This window comes from Falco punctatus (genome assembly GCF_963210335.1).
Source record: "Falco punctatus genome assembly, chromosome: 6".
NCBI lineage: Eukaryota > Metazoa > Chordata > Aves > Falconiformes > Falconidae > Falco > Falco punctatus.
In genome coordinates this window covers 75,644,187-75,660,988 of record NC_137585.1, presented here as the reverse complement: position 1 = coordinate 75,660,988, position 16,802 = coordinate 75,644,187, and the positions used below count along the sequence as shown (strand labels likewise).

The window sequence follows — 16,802 nt, the reverse complement described above, 5'->3', positions numbered from 1 at the left end:
ACAATATTCCCAGAAGCAAGTAAAGCCCCCTGAAAGCAACTAGTTCCTGTGTTATCCACATGAGAACTGGCCAGTTTCCGAAAAATCTATTTTTATACTAACCTTTGAGCTCTGAACTGCCTTGCTCTTGTGATACAGAGGGTTTTTTCCACTTGGCAAACCCCCTCTTCTCTATTTTATATTTCTTCAGTTGCAGCAGCAGGACAGCTATAGATGCTCATAGTGGATTTAACCCTGCCTGATGGCACGGGCTGGTGGGTAGGGGGGGCTGCGGGCACCTGCTCACAGCGGCCACCCCCGGCCCCCCATACCCAAACCTGCTGCGCGAACCCAGTACAACACTGTACCTAGAAGTTCAACAGTGGATAATGTTTTCATCATATAGAAAAGAGTATTAAATTATTTTTAATTAGTTCAGAATCTTCTTTTAGAAGAAAATTCTTAAATACAGACTTAAGAAGAGACTGTTGAGAACAAGGGGAGCAGTGCTCAGCCTACAGACAGACACCATCCTCTCATGGGGTAGGGTAACGTACCTCCCTTGCCATGCCAAACAAATGTTACTGACTCAGCAAAGAAAGGGCAGACACTGTTTTCAAAATGGTAAGGAAAGGAGTAAAACATATTAAAACCAACTGCTTGATCTCCCTTCAGGTTTGTTGCTTCTTACTGAGCAGTGAAGAAAAGGGAGGAGAGCCCTGCTACACATCACCGGTTACATTGTGCCAGAAAACACTGAAAGCCAAATGCCAGGTATTTGACAGATAAAGATACATCACTCCAGGACAGAGCTAGTTTCTTTGAATTGTATCCTGCAGAAAATCTATTCCAGGGTCTGTTTTTCATTCCCCTGTATTGCGATGAATTTAGATTTATGTTTAATAAATTGTTTGTGCAATGCTGTAACTGATAATCAGTGGCCTAAGGCTGTTGCCACTGCATAATCCTTGCTGATCTCCATGCCTTTGGGATACGTACATGTGAAGGTTAACTAATCAGAGCTGCTTTTGGCCTCAGCTGCCAAGATAATGTCCACACAGAACAGTGGGTTGAAAAATTGCATCCACTTCAGCGATGACTGTCCTACATAAAGATTGACTGGGTCGTGAAACCAGACGAGCCATTCAGCTGTGTGTATTTGAAACGCCACCCTTATCTTTCACATTTCCAAAGCAACAAGATGCTTGACGGGCCAGTGGTCCTCATTCACTGGGAGAAGTGTTGTTTTACTCCAGGCCATTCATTCCATACAGCCTTGCCAGATTTGGGGTCCCTCCAGGTCCTTCAGATTTCTAACCATGGTTTTTAAATTGTGTTTAATAACCATTAGTAAGTTTAAAGGCTGGTTACTGTGCAAGGCAGGAAGAGATATGCCTATACATTTCAAACCTACTATTTTACACAAGCAGGCTACCTATTAAAGTTACCTACATCTCATGTCTCCTGACTACGAGATGATCATCTTACACTGGGGGAGGAAAATAAGTTTTATGCATATTTTCTTAGGTTTAAAACCAAAGAAAAACCCAAAGCCTCACCCACTCTGCTATCGCATCAGGTCATACTGACATAACACATTCAAAAACAAAGCTGGAGCCTTCAGACACATTACGTTAATGTTTCCTCTTGAGTAAACTGAGTCATTGGCAACAGCAACAGCCTTAATTTCTAGATAGACACGTCTGGAGAGGAGAAGAGAAATACACCCCCTGACAATGAACTCTCCAACTGTTCTCTAAAGCAGGGAACAGCAAGACTTGGGATTTCCGAGTTCAGTCTTAAATGCATTAGAAGAATGTTTCCAGTAACTGCAGGCACCTTTGCATGTACTCTCTATTCCTCCGTGTTCTAGCTTCTGCTCTTCTCCTAGCTATCTCCCATCATTTCCCATCCCAGGCTATCCTGCACTGTTTAACATTTACACTGTACATTTATGAACGTGCCATACACTCCTTTTACTTCTCCCTCCCACCCAACAGAGACAGACAGAGCAAACTTTACATTATATTTTTAAGAGACATTCCCTGGCAATTTATTATATGTGACTGTCTAAGACTGCAAAGCAATGGACCAAATTCAGCCCTGGATTACCTCCCACAAATCCACTGGAATAATGCTGAGGATGAATTTGGCTCTAAGAATTTTGTTAGAGAAGCAGTTGTTTGCATTCACAAGACATTTATGAAACCAAATGAAAGAGTCATCTAGTAACATGGGGAGTACAATGGCACAAGGAAACATTTGAACCTGAAACAGATGAAACAAGAAGCCAAGAGCAATAAACTCATAAGGAAACATAGATGCCTTTGACTAAGGCCAGACAGACATTTATTGGAAGCCAAGATTAGTAAGCCTTACCAGTTATAGTTACGTGATCATCTTTGGAGGCACTCTGTGTTTCTTTTAATTGGATCTCTGAGCTCACATCCACTTTTCTTCCAGATAACTGTAAAAAGGCTTTGAGAGAGGCAGGTACCTTGACTATAATTGAGCCTGGTAGAAATTTAAATGAAAGTTAGTTAGTTAAACATTGAGATCAAAACATGAAACAGGCAATTATGTAGCTAACACAAATCAATTTTTTTTAAGAGCCTTCAGACACAATAACCTCTTTTTTTGCCGCTAAAAGGATAAGTGAAAATATTTTCATTTATTGTAACCAGAATACTGTATGTCACATGCAGAAAATGGTGTCACAGTATTTCCCTGGCGGACATGAAAATGAATGTTGACATATACTGCTAGCAACAGCTCTTAGTAGAGAATCTTATTAACAGAATGATCAAGGGAATTTTTTTTTTTTAGATCTTACAAGTATTACGACTTCAGTTTAATCTTCTAGTTGTGTATTTACACTCCCGAGCAGACAAGGATTGGGTTTGATGATTAATCCAGCCACTGCGTGGCACATTATGAAAGAACTGCTCCTCTGAATCATGAGATGCAGCTTACATACTGTTAACGCTAGCTAGCAATTGTCTTTGCCTTACTGCACAGAGCCAGCTGTTCGCATCCTTGAACAGATGCAGTCTCCAAAGTGACTAACCAGTTAAGACTATGTATCACTAAAATGTAAATTACTAGAAAAACTGCAGCTTTGGTGGCCCAAATAATCCTATCCTTGATATTAGTAACAGAAATTCTGACTTTTACTTCCTCTAAATATGTGGTTCTTTGCATCAGACTGAAGGCAGATGCTGGGCCCCCAACCTGCCCACATTATGCATATCTGGAATTACTCAGTCACAATGTTTGGAAGCCGCACCCTACACATTAAAACAAAAATTCACAATATACTTTCTGTATTCGTGCCCTCTAGTTTTTGCCCAATTCCAATATTCGCTTTAGAAAAATTTAAAAAAGCTTCCTTAAATACATTCCAAAAGATGAAGCAGAACATAAGAAAACTGATGTTATAACAACTATGTAGCAGTCAGAAAGCCATCCTAGCTATGTAATTTGAATTCAGCAGGATCACTTGCTTGTGACAGTCCTGATGAACAAATAACTGTCAGTATAATTTAGGCCTAAATTTTGCTGAATACACAAAAGCCTTAGGACAAGAAAGGGAAAAGGTCTTCACCTTTGGGTCCTCCTTGGAGAGTTGCTCAGTGACATGACTCATAAAATCCAACACACATGCAGCTAATTTATCACAAATGGGACATTTTCTACACTGCAGCTGTCAGCAGTTACTCTGAATTTATGGGGTAAATGAAAACAGAACTTCAACTTTGCCTTCACTAAACTGAGCTGCCAGAAGAGACGTCAGGCAATGTTTTGAAAATAACATTGATTAGATTTTATTAAATACATTCCTCTTTGCTACTAACTCAGAGACATTAAACTTGTAATAAGTGATTCAAAAAGGTAACTAAGAAATAAATTTCCTTGCACCAATGGAACCAGAATAGCTGGTACAGAAGAACAGCACACAAGTGATTACATGCATTTCCTTCATTACTCCCATTCTAAGTAACTGCTAGGTTTTAACAGGGCACAGGCTTACAGAGAAGAGAAGGGTACTAAATTCATTTAAACCACCTGAAGTGCCTGACATTATGTTAAAGTCAAATATAAAAATGCTGTAGCATTTGGTTTTGGTGGTTTGTGTTTTGTTTTGTTTTTTTTCTTTCCCCCAATACTAGGACTGACAAGATTTATTCAGGGCTTTGTCATTTACAGTATCATACCTTCTGAATGGCAAAATTATGAATCTCACTTTAGGACTGAGCTTTTAACTAAGAATTGAAATTTTAGTGAATCATCAGGAGAAATAAGAAAGAATGATAGGGCAAAGCCATTTCATCTTTGTTATTCTGCCTTCCAATTTCAATAATGGGAGATGTTACCCAGAAAAGGTAGAAAAAAGAAATTTAAATGTGTGCCAGTTGTTACTCTGCACACACATACATCAGCATCATGGAGTAAACTCTGCGCAAGGCAAAAGGCCACTGTAATCCAAGTCAACTCTGCAGAATTCTGCTGGGTTCATTGCCAGGAAAAAAAGAAAAGTATTGAAAAATACAAAAATTTTGTACTCCATTTTAAGTATCATTGCCCCTTACAGTGTTTACTGTATTGTAAGTATTTATGTACATCTTCTAATAATAAGGTGGAAAAGAATGTAGATAACCAACAATCACAACTATTTTTTTCAGACAGATAAATAAAAATACTCCTTTACCCCTTTTCTTGTATATCATAAGCTGCCACAAAAAAAATATTTTGCTAACCTTTCTGGGATTTCAGATCCACTTTTCTTAATTGACTGACGTAAACATCTATCGTCCCATGATGTGTAGAAGCTTTTAGACTTCCATCTGATGAATCTTAAAAAGAAAAAAACTTGTGGACCATTCATGCTTTTAAAATAAAATCTGCTAGAAGCTTTACTTATACTTCAAACTGATTTTGTCAATTCTTCTGTGTTTGAGAAGTATCTTATATTCATTTACTGAATGTCAGACTCCTCTCAGAAAAACAGGTTTTGAACAAAACTTCTCTCACCAGCGTTGTGGCATACACTGGTCCCAAGGTCAAAGGCCTCCAGTTTTTATTGGACTTGTAGCATCTATACAGCCTCAACAACACTCCCCTCTTTCTACAAGGATGAGTTTATCTCTGGGTGAAGATCAAGCACAAAATTTTAACACTAAAATCTATTTTAGTTGCAAAGAGTTTGTTTGCTCAGACTGCATAAGAAAGCTGCCCCATGCAAACAACAAGCAGTTGTTCACTGTAACAACTCGTCACACAGAAGAATTGTCTATCAGGCCTTTGGAAAGTCTTATTATCTGAATTTTAAACCAATGTTTGAGAGAACCACTGCACTTTAATATACATAAGAAAATATCATTTGTTCTTTGCCCTGGAATAGAGGCCTACATTTGCTTCTATACCTTCTTAGCTGTAATTGAGGATAACAAAACTTTCTGAAGAAATATTTTGACAAATAGAAAGCCTTTAAGAAGCCTTAATTTTATACTTGAAAATATATTTAATTACTTGCAATGTATTCCAGTTTTAAATACATAAATTTACAGAATATTACAGTGAAGTCCTAAAGACTTAACTTTTGAACTACTGAACAGACATACAGCTGATAAAAATTGCAAAGAAATTAAGCAACTTGAGAAGTTACATACATACATGCACAAAAGAGTGAAATATCTTTTTAGATATAATGTTAGAAATGAAAGCATTGACAAGAAAACCTGAGATACTGAGAGAGACTGATTTTCTCAGGTTCTGGATGTTCATAGAAAAATAAACAGTCAAACTTTCAGAAATAGCTAAAATAACAAAATCAAACCTGAATGAAGCTTCCCATTTTAAAAAGTAAAAACTTTAATGAGAGAATAAACTTAATTAATCATAACAAGGATGTCTAGCATTAATGCCTTACACTTGCTAGTTTTAGCTCTACATAAACTCATCTGGAGCTATTCTGATCCCAGATCTCAAGCACAGCTGCTGAAGATCAGTGTATTGCATAGAACAGTAAAACCATTGAAAGGCACTATCATCCCACAACTAAAACAGATTTCTTTGGAGGGGAAGTAATAATAATAATAAAAGAGTATCGAATCCATATTTAGTCAGCTGAGAAACTAATACCATCTTTGGCTAACAAGATCTAGAATTGGATGTGAATGTTCCTGCCATCTCAATAGACTTTATGTTAAAGAAGTTCTGTTCCAAAATGACAAAAATATTAATTCTTTGTGAATTGGAATTAATGAACTAGAAAAAAAGGTTTTACTTGTGTGACAATGAAACATTTTATTGATGACTTTTTAAAAGGTTGTTCTTAACATTTATGTTTGAAAGTTGAAGTCATTAAAACAGGAAAGTTTGATATGAATCAACCTTTTTAATGAACATTTTTGGTAGCAAACGCTTGGCATTTTCATGTAAAGGCTATTTTTGCAGATATTCCTAATCAAATTTAGTAACAGGCAGTCACTGAATCTCCTCATAATCTTGACAGATTGTGCTGGCAACAGATACCGGAAATATCCGGCCTCTGACTCTTCTGCTTTAACAAAAACATGCAATTAGTTGTTTTATCTGCACTATGAAAAAAGAAATTTCCTGTGATAGGACAACAACTTTCTCCAGGGAGAGCAACTGTGAGTGGCCTGTACGGCACCACCAGCTGATGGTGCCTTACAGGGACCAATGTTTAATCAGTGAATCCTTCCCTCTTTTGACTCTTCAAATCCAAAAGCAGCTCTTGCAATTTTCTTGACAGTGGAAAGATGCCTTTTGCAAATCTAGCAGCCTTATTGCAAGACCAGAAAGTGTTCTTTTTAGATTTTCAATTAATATGTATTTTTAAAAAGAAAGTGGAAAAAAAAAAGTTCTCATATTGTGAAAGACCTGATTCTGTTTGCAGAAGGCATAAACATAAATAAAGGATGCAGGAAGAGGACTGTAGGCATAGGCTCAGCACAGCACAGATCCACCTCTAAAGTAAAAAAAATTAAACCAAACCAAAAAACCAACAAACAACCTCGAGGGAAATGGGTACACTTTTCTATTGGAGAACACTATTTTGGGAAGATGACTTGCCAGATTTTGACTCCCAGGGTATACCACTGAATAGAAAGTTTCACATGGCAGAAGAAACTACAACAAAGTTTCAGAAACACTGGGAACTTTGGTAGCATTAGCCGAACACTGAAGCTGACATTACAATACCTGTTAAGCTTTGATCTACGGAAATAACATGAAATGTATTTTATGGAAACAATTGAAGGATTTATGGAAATAATTTTATGGATATGATATTAAATACAAATTCTTAGATCCAAATAAGAATGTCAAGAGACTTAAAGTTGTTCAGTACTTCTGTGAAGTCTATTAAATATGCTGTTTAAGTTTTATGTCTCTAACTCTGAACTAATGAGAAGGGGAAAAAAACTCAGAAAATGGATTAATACCAGCAAGAATGAGCTTATGTAACAAAAAAGGCCCAAGACAAATAAATAAATGTTTCAACAAGAAAAATTACCCTACGTTAAGTAACACAATCTGGTAAGACAAAACCTGTAACTGAAATAGTAATGAAGACAATGCACATTTTACCAGTATGACACAACAAAGCTAAGGCAATTTATTTTTAAATATACATCCAGTGTTAGCTGAGATCAATGTGAATAACTGATGGTAAAAACAAGGAAAGTGCATAGTTTGAACTCAAGAGTTTGCTAAGGACTGACAACTCAAGGGGAAATACAAGGATGAACCGTTCTACTGGAAATGGAACAGATGGTCACTCTTGAGCAACTTCAGCTATTTAAGAATTAGTACAGGGGGAAAAAAACAAAGGGGAAAAAAGGCAGTGAAGCAAGATGTCCTTGACAAAGATTTTGTTAAGCTTTATGAAAAATATGTACAGCTTGAAGAATAAGGCCTGAGTCACATAATTTGAGAAAGACTATCCAGTTAAAGATCACTGAAAGGCCCACAAAGGTGACAAAACTGGAACATCATTTGAAACATTTAGTATGTTTTCTTCCTTCCTTTTGTAAAGCCAAGGACTGAAGAATGGATAAACACAAATGATCTTTCCTTAACTCTAAGTAAAAACACATTTACTTTTCCTAATAGCACATAATGACCGACATTGGTCGTGTTAAAATCAATGAAAACGTTTATTTCAATAGGAAAGCACAAAATACTTACCATGAATTGGTTAAAGCTAGGAGAAAGTATAAGACTCCAACATGTCTGAACTGTAAGGAAGATTTAATTCTTGCTGAACTGGCTAGCTAGTATAATTTGTTGATAAAGATTAGTCAATTTTCTTGTTTTAGTTCACTGTTCTAAAACTGTCACGTGAAAAATATGAGAAGCCGAAATGTATACATTAAACAGGGTAACCGCACATACTACTAAAAAACTCATTAACTGTCCTTACCATACTCACCATCCAAACCTGGCAAAACGATGTAACACAGAAAGCAAAGAAACATCTCAACAAAAACAATTTGTTTGCTAAATAAATTGTCCAGATTCTCATTTTACTTCTAAATGATCTTATCTTCTACCTTGATTTTAAAGTTCTATGAATTGGTTTTAAAGGCCATCGTCTCTTTTGGAGAACTTACTCTTCGAAAAAAATCATTAACCGTATTACGATGCAGGGTTGAAGCGACATGCCAAGTCCAACTTAACCTTGATAAGCACCTGACCTACTTTATATCAAATGGGAACTTCCCCTTTGACAATCTATACATGCTGCCCAAATCTATGCATCCTCTTCCACACACTGCATCATACTGTGCTAATCCTCTCTGCAAACCAATTAGCTACAGATCTCTACTAGTTTAAATGTTTAAGACACTAATGGAGTGGAAGTAACTTCTGAAGAGAAACATGCATCTAGCCAGGAACATGACTGTCAATAATATGAAATCCCCAGTAAAAATATAGTCTCCTGTGGAAGTTCCAACATATTATGTAAAAAAGCCTATTTGTGAGCCCAAGTTGGAGGCCAGTAACCAGCAGTGAACTCCAGGATCAGTACTGGGTCCAGTCCTGTTTAACATCTCCATTAATGACCGGAATGACAGAGCAGAGCATACCCTCAGTAATATGCTGATGACACCAAACTGGGAAGAGTGGCTGATATGCCAAAAGGCCATGCTACCATCCAGAGGGAACTGGACAGGCTGGAGAAATGGGCTTGCAGGAATGCCATGGGCCCTGCAACTTAAGAGGGATGTGAAGGTCCTTGAAAGCAACAAAGCTGGCAAAAGGGCTGGAAGGAATGTCCCGTGAGGAGCAGCTAAGGCCTTTGGGCTTGTCTAGTTTGGAGAAGACTGATGAGAGGTGACCTCATTGCTGCCCTTCCTGAGGAGGGGCTATGGAAAGGGAGCTGATCTCTTCTCCCCGGTACCCGGTGAGAAGATGTGGAGGAATGGTTCAAAGGTGTGTCAGGAGAGGTTTAAACTGGACAACAGGAAGCTTTTCTTTACCAAGAGGATGGTCAAACACAACAGGCGTCCTGGGGAGGTGGTTGATGCCCCAAGCCTGTCAGTGTTGAAGAGGCATCTGGACAATGTCCATAATAACATGCTTTAACTTTTGGTCAGCCCTGAACTGGTCAGGCAGTTGGATTGGGTGACTGTTGTGGGTCCCTTCCAACTGAAATATTCTATGGTAAGAGTAAAGAAAAAAAATATTGTTCCAAATACAATATAAACTCAAGTGCTACTGTAATAACATACAAAATCTTCAATGCCACAATATGAGATGCTATAAAACACACCTAATGTAACACCACCAAAATTGTTTATTGCTATAGAACACATACAGAAGTAAAAATGCTATATAATCTACATTCAGAAGGACACAGAGAGGGAAGGAGAACATGGAAACAAAGACTGATGATAAAACCAAGTATTAACTCAATAGATATTAACTCAGAGCGGACCTTTTTTTTAACTTTCATTTTTCATAACCTGATACCTAAGGGATAAGAAAAAGCAGCAGATTCCAACCTACCTGGAGAACAGCACTCTCCAGGTGTGGCGTGGAAGAAAGCACAGGAACAATGGGAAAAAAAAATACAGGTCTGTCCTTGGCAGAACACAGAAGGTCAAGTTCCAAGATACAAGGAAGATGAAGGACACTTAAAATGGGAGCCAAAACATTAACATACTTCAAGCAGATGGCAAAAACTAGATCAGCAGAACTAATTGCTATTAAGAGACAAGTGTGTGCATGGATTTTCTATTTTAAAGTACTTTAGGCTCTAGTTTATGAAGCACAGTAGATGTCTTTTAAGGGGATTCAGAAATGAGGGTTTTGATTTTAAAAATTCCCTAGATCATGTGTTAAAAATTGACTCCTCAAGACAAAACTCACAGATGAAGCACTGCTTCTAATACACAAAGTTGTTTTATTTTTCAGTTATCCAAAACTGTCTTAAATACTGTAACTGTTTTCTATAATTGATTCCCTTCTTAAAATGAAACTTTGGTGTTTTGCCTCAGTACTAGCAAACTGCCTTACAACAACTGTCATCACAATGAATGATCTCTGTCACCTCAGTATACTTTCATGTCAGGACTATACTTGAATTTATATTTTTGAGAAAGTTGATTTAAGACAGTATCACAGCAAGTCACTAAAGCCTTCAGGTCATCTAGTGTGGGTTACTGAAGAAAGAAATCAGCAGAACAAGGCAAACTGACACCAACATATTTAAGAAAAAAAAAAAAAAAAAAAAAGACTATCTCAATATAGTTTTCCTTGCAAGAATAAGTCCCTGCTGCCCCCAACCTGGTTAAGGTTGTTTCCTCCCTTCTAAAATGAAACCACCACCATAAGCTTTATCATTTTCAACTATACCAAACTTTCATGGTTGAAACATAGAAGATTTGTTTCTTTAATGCATAACTGGGTTAAACATAAGTAATCCAGTAAGGAAAAAAAAACCATGGTTTTTGGAGCTGGTAGGGGAAAATTTGGCTTGGCAGCAGAGTAGAGAATACATAATCAGACCATACCAATAACATTGAGAAATAAGCAAATTCTAGCAGGACTGAACATGAGCCAGCAGTGTGCCCTGGCAGAAAAGTAGTCCAGCAGTCTCCTTGGCAGAATTAGCTGAAGCATGGCCAGCATATCAAGGGAAGGGATTATCTACTCTGCACTTATTAGACCACACCTAGAACACAGTGTCCAGGTGTTGGGACTCCCAAGAGACAGGAGACATCAATAAACTGCATTGAATTTAGCAGAGAAGCATCAAGATAGTCGGGGCGTGGAACATCTTCCCCATCAGGAGAGGCTGAGGGATGAAGATTTGCTCATCTTGGAGAACAGACTGCTTCAGAACCTGATGGCAGCTGTCTAGTATCTATGAGGAGGTGATAAGGACAACAAAGTCAGGCTCCTCAGAGTGGTACATGATGACAGCACCCTAGACAATGGTTGGAATAAAAAAAAACCAAAAAGTAAACACCCACCCAAAAAAAAAAAACAGAAGAGAGTTTCCGTCTGGAGAGAAGGAAAATGTTTTTCACCCTGAGGACAGTTATAGCAGTGGAACAGTTTACCCAGAAAGGCTGTACAGTATGTGTCCTTGGAGGTTTTCAAGACCACAGAATACAGCCCTGAGCGACCTCACATTTGGCATGGCTTTGAGTAGAAGCCTGGAGATTAGAGACTGCTTGAGCAAGGGTGCTGGACAAGATGACATCCAGAAGTGCCTTCCAACCTCAGCCATTCCATGATTCTGCAACTTCCCAAGGTCTCTTCCAACCTGAGTTTTCCTATTAATTTTCTGAATAAAAATTCAAAAGATTAAGCTAGTTTTATAAACAAAGTACTCCATTACTTTTTCTAAGATAGCTCAGATTTCTAACGACTATTTTAACTATTAACTTAAACTGGAAGTAAAAATAGGTCTGGTTGTTTTAAATTAAGAAGTAATTCAAAACCCATAGAACATTTGTTAGAAGTAGGAAGCTTCTAGCATAGGGCTGGAAAAAAAATTGTCAGTGAATAACAAAGCTTACAGTATAGAAATAAAGAACAAATAATCCCTACTTTCATACTTTAATTATGTCAGTGTGAAACTACCGTATGCCAGATACTTAAAAGTCAGACTGAATTTTGGATAGTCTTCAAAGAATATATTTACACAAACAAGTAGTATAAAAATAAAAAAACAAATAAAATGAAATTATCCTATAAAAAATAAAAAGGAAAATTAAAGTGAGTGAGACACAACAGCATTGGTTTTGTTTTAATGCAAAATTATAGACAAATTTTCCCCAAAACGTTTTGAAAAAATCTAGCACTCTTCACTCGTTTGCCTTGTAACTACATCTCTCAAAATCAAAAGATATATCCATAAAATCTAGAGAGGAGTGCATTTTTTCAGTTAACTGATAAAATTCTGCCTCCAGTAAAATAAACAACTACATCCCTATGAAAACCAAGCCAAGGAAGCTGGAAGATCCGAGTTGTTATTCCTATTTCTGTCAGGAAAACCCTGTCAGGTCTCTGGCAATCCAACAAGCTATCTTGTGGTGTAAGGTTCTCATACACAAAAACCTTTCACTGAAAAATTTGTATTTTCTTCTCAAGTTTTTAGAATTGAGCCATTGGATCTTGAAGAGTTTGTTGCCTTTGGAAAAATCCATAAAAGTCTTAAGGATGTTTAATGCTCTTTAGGAAAAGATTAAGTCTAATGGTTTCGGACTTGAAATCTGAAAAATAAAGTTTGTTCATCTGTAGTATGAGTCTTAATGTTTAAGCTGAACCTGGTTAATTAAGGAAAATAATCATCATCTGTTCATGGAAAAAGCTATCTCCTGTGTTAAGAAACCTTTATTTAAACACTCTTCATACCCTATGAATTTATTTAACAGAAGGAAAATCAGACTAGCAAGCCTAATTTAATTCTGTGGTTTAATGACTAATTTATAAGAATGTGTATTGCATTCATTTTCCAGTAATGTTAATATAGATCATTTAGAAACATAAGAGTTGCAACAGACTGTCCCTGAACAATGCTTAATGAGTGACTATGGTTTCTACCATTAGCAGAAGTCTTTGACATTTGGGCCAGTAACCAAGTTCATTTACAGAAGGGAAAATCCTTCTATGTACATTCAAGAGACAATAAACCTTGTCTATGATACTTTACTTCTATGGCAGAAAATCGAAGTAAACAAATTTGAGTTTCTCATTTTGTGTTGACATACTATAAAATGTGAGTGATATAACGCATACCATAATTGATAACTCCAAGTTATCCTGTTGGATAAAAACTCAAGTTCCTGAAAGAAAATTTATGAGTCATTTTTATTTCTGAAGGGAAAATAATGATTAGCATAATAGTTTGGAAACACTGTTCCAATTATCACAAACCTTTCCTCCCTGCCCCCTCCCAAATATGTAATACATCAATGATGAATGCTTGGCAATAAAAGTCAAACATCACTAATCATTGATATCAACAAATGTAAGACAGAGAACTAGGTTAAAGGCAAAATTACTGCACTTGACATACGCCTGGTGTTCTCTCATGTCCTTTTATCCCATCTTAATCTAAAAAATGGCACCTAGACTCAGTCTAACTTGTGCAAAGCCCAGCAAATATTGTGGTATCGGAAGTTAGACAGTGTGCCTTGCCCAGCTGCAAAGGCTGACAGTCCAGTTCAGAAAGGATTTCCTTCAGCTACACAGCTATCAGTGCTATTCCTGAAAAGAAAAGAGGGCAGAATATGCGAGAAATCACCTCCTTTTTAGTCTCCCTGTGAATATTTAGCTTTTTAAAAGAAAGGAATACTGAGAAAAGAGGTATCTCAGAGAAAAAGTAGAACCTACCTACTGTAATACTCCCTGTTTTGGTCTGAAGGCTGGTGTTACCTGTTAGGAAAAGACAAGGAGAAAAAAACACAACGTTAAAAGCATATTCTTTAACTGGTTTCTGAAGTCATAACAGTCTAATGCAATCCCATACAAGGTCATTTTTATATTTTAATTCTAATAGTATATCAGATTTGCATATGAAAGCAAAATAGCATAAACCCGTTATATTGCTTGAATATTACTGCTTTACAAACAAAAATCTCAACACTTGTGGGTAATGATGAAGTGATTCCAGACAAGAAAAACACTCCGAGTAAAGCTTAAAGACACAGACTGAATGTGAAAGACAGAAAAGCGGAGAGGCATTGTGAGGCTACAGCACAATGTTTTCTTATTTTATTTTGGGCCTTTTTTTTTTTGGTTTAATACCTCTGATGCCTGAAACAGCACTATGGATGATTTAAGTAATTTAATAGGATGAGCAACAAAGAGTTTCTATTTTCCTCTTATATATACACACACACGCACTACTCCCCTGTACCAGAGAGGATTTTGTACCTTATCCTCAAAGGCTACTTCCTAAGATCACTGCACAATACCTAGTGCTTCCAAGCTTATTCTCATGTGCATGATGACCCCTTGTCAATGATTTTCATTGACTTCAGTGAGATCTCAGTGTGTTGGACAAACTGAAGAATACCAGGCAGAAATGTGTAAGGTATAAAATGCAGAATGGTCTCCTACTGAACTTGTGTTACTTTTAACAGGCACTAGTGTTTTAGCCTTAATCTCAAAATACTTGCTCTTCTCCTTTACCTATGGCATCAAGAAAATCTTGACAAGGACAGATGCACCTCATAACAGAAAAGTCATCTATACCACTAACATTCTTCCATAGTTCCATGTATGTTACATATCTGTAATTGCCGCACAAAAAAATGCTTTAAATTAAAAAAATAAACCCCAACATGCCATTCTTTCCACTCTCTCATCTTTCCAGGAGGATAACAGATTGAAAGATAGGGTTGATCACAGTAACAGTCCAATTGAGTAATACACGGTATTCACAATGCTTTTCAGATCTTTCAGAAGAAGCCTTTAAAAACTGCAAATGGATCAAGCTCTACTCCCATCTTCTGTAATTACACAGTAGTAAACAACCATTAGGGTAGAAGGCATTCCGCTGTATATGACCTGTAGTGTTTTTCTTAGTGGTCTGTGGGCTGAAAGCTAGAAAAGCAGCCTATCATCAATAGTCTTAAATTCATCCTTTCAAGCGCATAATGTACAAAATACTTAGGGATTCTGAAGATCAGAGTTGAAACAAGACTGTATTTCAATGAACTTGAAAGACGGCTGGCTTTAGTGTCTGCTATTTTTAAAAGGCACACTGTAATTATCCCACCCTTTTCCCCATTCTGTCATAACTAGTACTTATTTTTGCACAACCTACAAAATAGCCTAGGGTTTTGTCAGCTAGCAACTCCCATGGAGCTGAAGCTAGATTATACTCTGAACAGAGCCCCTGGGACTTGTGGATTTGCTTGCTGGTCTGTTCTTTGTTTTTCTGGGGGAGGGGGGGTGTTATTTTTGATAACCAGGTTCTGAAAAATATTAACCATGTAGAAATCAAACTCTGATTACCCACAAGCTTATATGGCAGATACCACTAACGTTGTGCAACGTAAACATATTAGCCTGATAGGCTCACTTCAAACATTTAGCTAGAACAAAAGTTGCTTTTAAAGCAGATAGAAACATCCTGCTGTGTTGCGACACACACTGCCTACAGACAGTACACAGAAGTGTAATTTTGGTTATGTAATCTTTCCATAAAGGCCAACATGTAACTTACCATTTTTAAACTAGCCAGGTATTTTCTGGCTATGTCAAGGGCAAAGCGAGAAAGACCTGACTAGAGCCAATTACTAGTCCGACCATTACATCCAACTGACTTCAGCATTGTAGCTCAATATTATGAAGTCCAAAATGTAAGTTTTAACAGAGTATTGATGCCAGTGGCTGAGTGGTTTTTTATTGCTTCTGAAGAAATAGTTATCTTTTCTATCATCTACAAGGTTTGTTTCTCCATAAACACTATAAAACTTCAAAATACAGTATTGCAAGTCAGCATCATTATAGGACCAGGGGCAAAAGCCATCTTTTGTGATATAAATAAAAGCACCACTTCACACTGTATCATTTCCATTCCTTCAATTTGTTTTGAATGCTCTCAGGGTGGCAGGATTATTCTGATGCATGGAAAAGGCAAATAAAATACAATGCAGTTTTTTACTACTACGGCTTTGCATTTTAAGTTTGCACTGGGCTAAAGTACAGGCATGCCTAAAAAGGCACAAAAATAAAATTAATTTCTTCAGTCCCACTTTATATACAGTGAAATCCAGAAATGTAGCTGAAATGTATAGAACATAGAATCATTTAGGTTGGAAAAAGACCTTTAAGATCACCAAGTCCAACCATAAACCTAACACAGTCAAGTTCATCACTAAACCATGTCCCTAAGTGCCACATCTTTTAAGTACCTCCAGGGTTCGTGACTCTACTTCCCTGAGTCACCTGTTCCAGTGCTTGACAATCCTTTAGGTGAAGAAATTTTTCATAGTATCCAATCTAAACCTCCCCTGGTGCAACTTGAGGCCATTGCCTCTTGTCCTCTCGCTTGTTACTTGGGAGAAGAGACCAACACCCACCCGTCTAAAACCCCTTTTCAGGTAGCTAAAGAGAGCAACTTTGGTATATCAAGATTCTTTTTAGAAGGGATTCTAGAATGCTCAAGCATTACACCATACTACCTTTGAAACACTGCAGATTTTCTACTTTGTCTTATTCAGGTCACTGACAGGATAAAGCAGCTATACGTTCACCTTTTCCTATGTATTAGTGTGTAATTAATAAATTGTAACTTCAATACCCATGTTTTCCAGTATGATTCTCTC

At 37.2% G+C, this 16,802-nt stretch overlaps 1 protein-coding gene across 4 annotated transcripts in view; it reads right to left on the bottom strand.

Moving 5' to 3' along the window:
• FAM185A (family with sequence similarity 185 member A) overlaps positions 1–16,802 on the bottom strand; it is a 48,115-nt gene that overhangs the window by 9,243 nt on the left and 22,070 nt on the right. For all 4 annotated transcript variants that reach the window (XR_013928888.1, XM_080391996.1, XM_080391995.1 and 1 more), the window contains exons 5-7: positions 13,858–13,899; positions 4,737–4,832; positions 2,359–2,493 (exon numbers count right to left, since the gene is read on the bottom strand). Coding sequence is in view for 3 of the 4 variants with exons in the window: in XM_080391996.1 (XP_080248122.1) it covers positions 2,359–2,493; positions 4,737–4,832; positions 13,858–13,899 (273 nt within the window). In the remaining variant the exon portion in view is untranslated. The remainder of the gene's footprint in view (positions 1–2,358; positions 2,494–4,736; positions 4,833–13,857; positions 13,900–16,802) is intronic.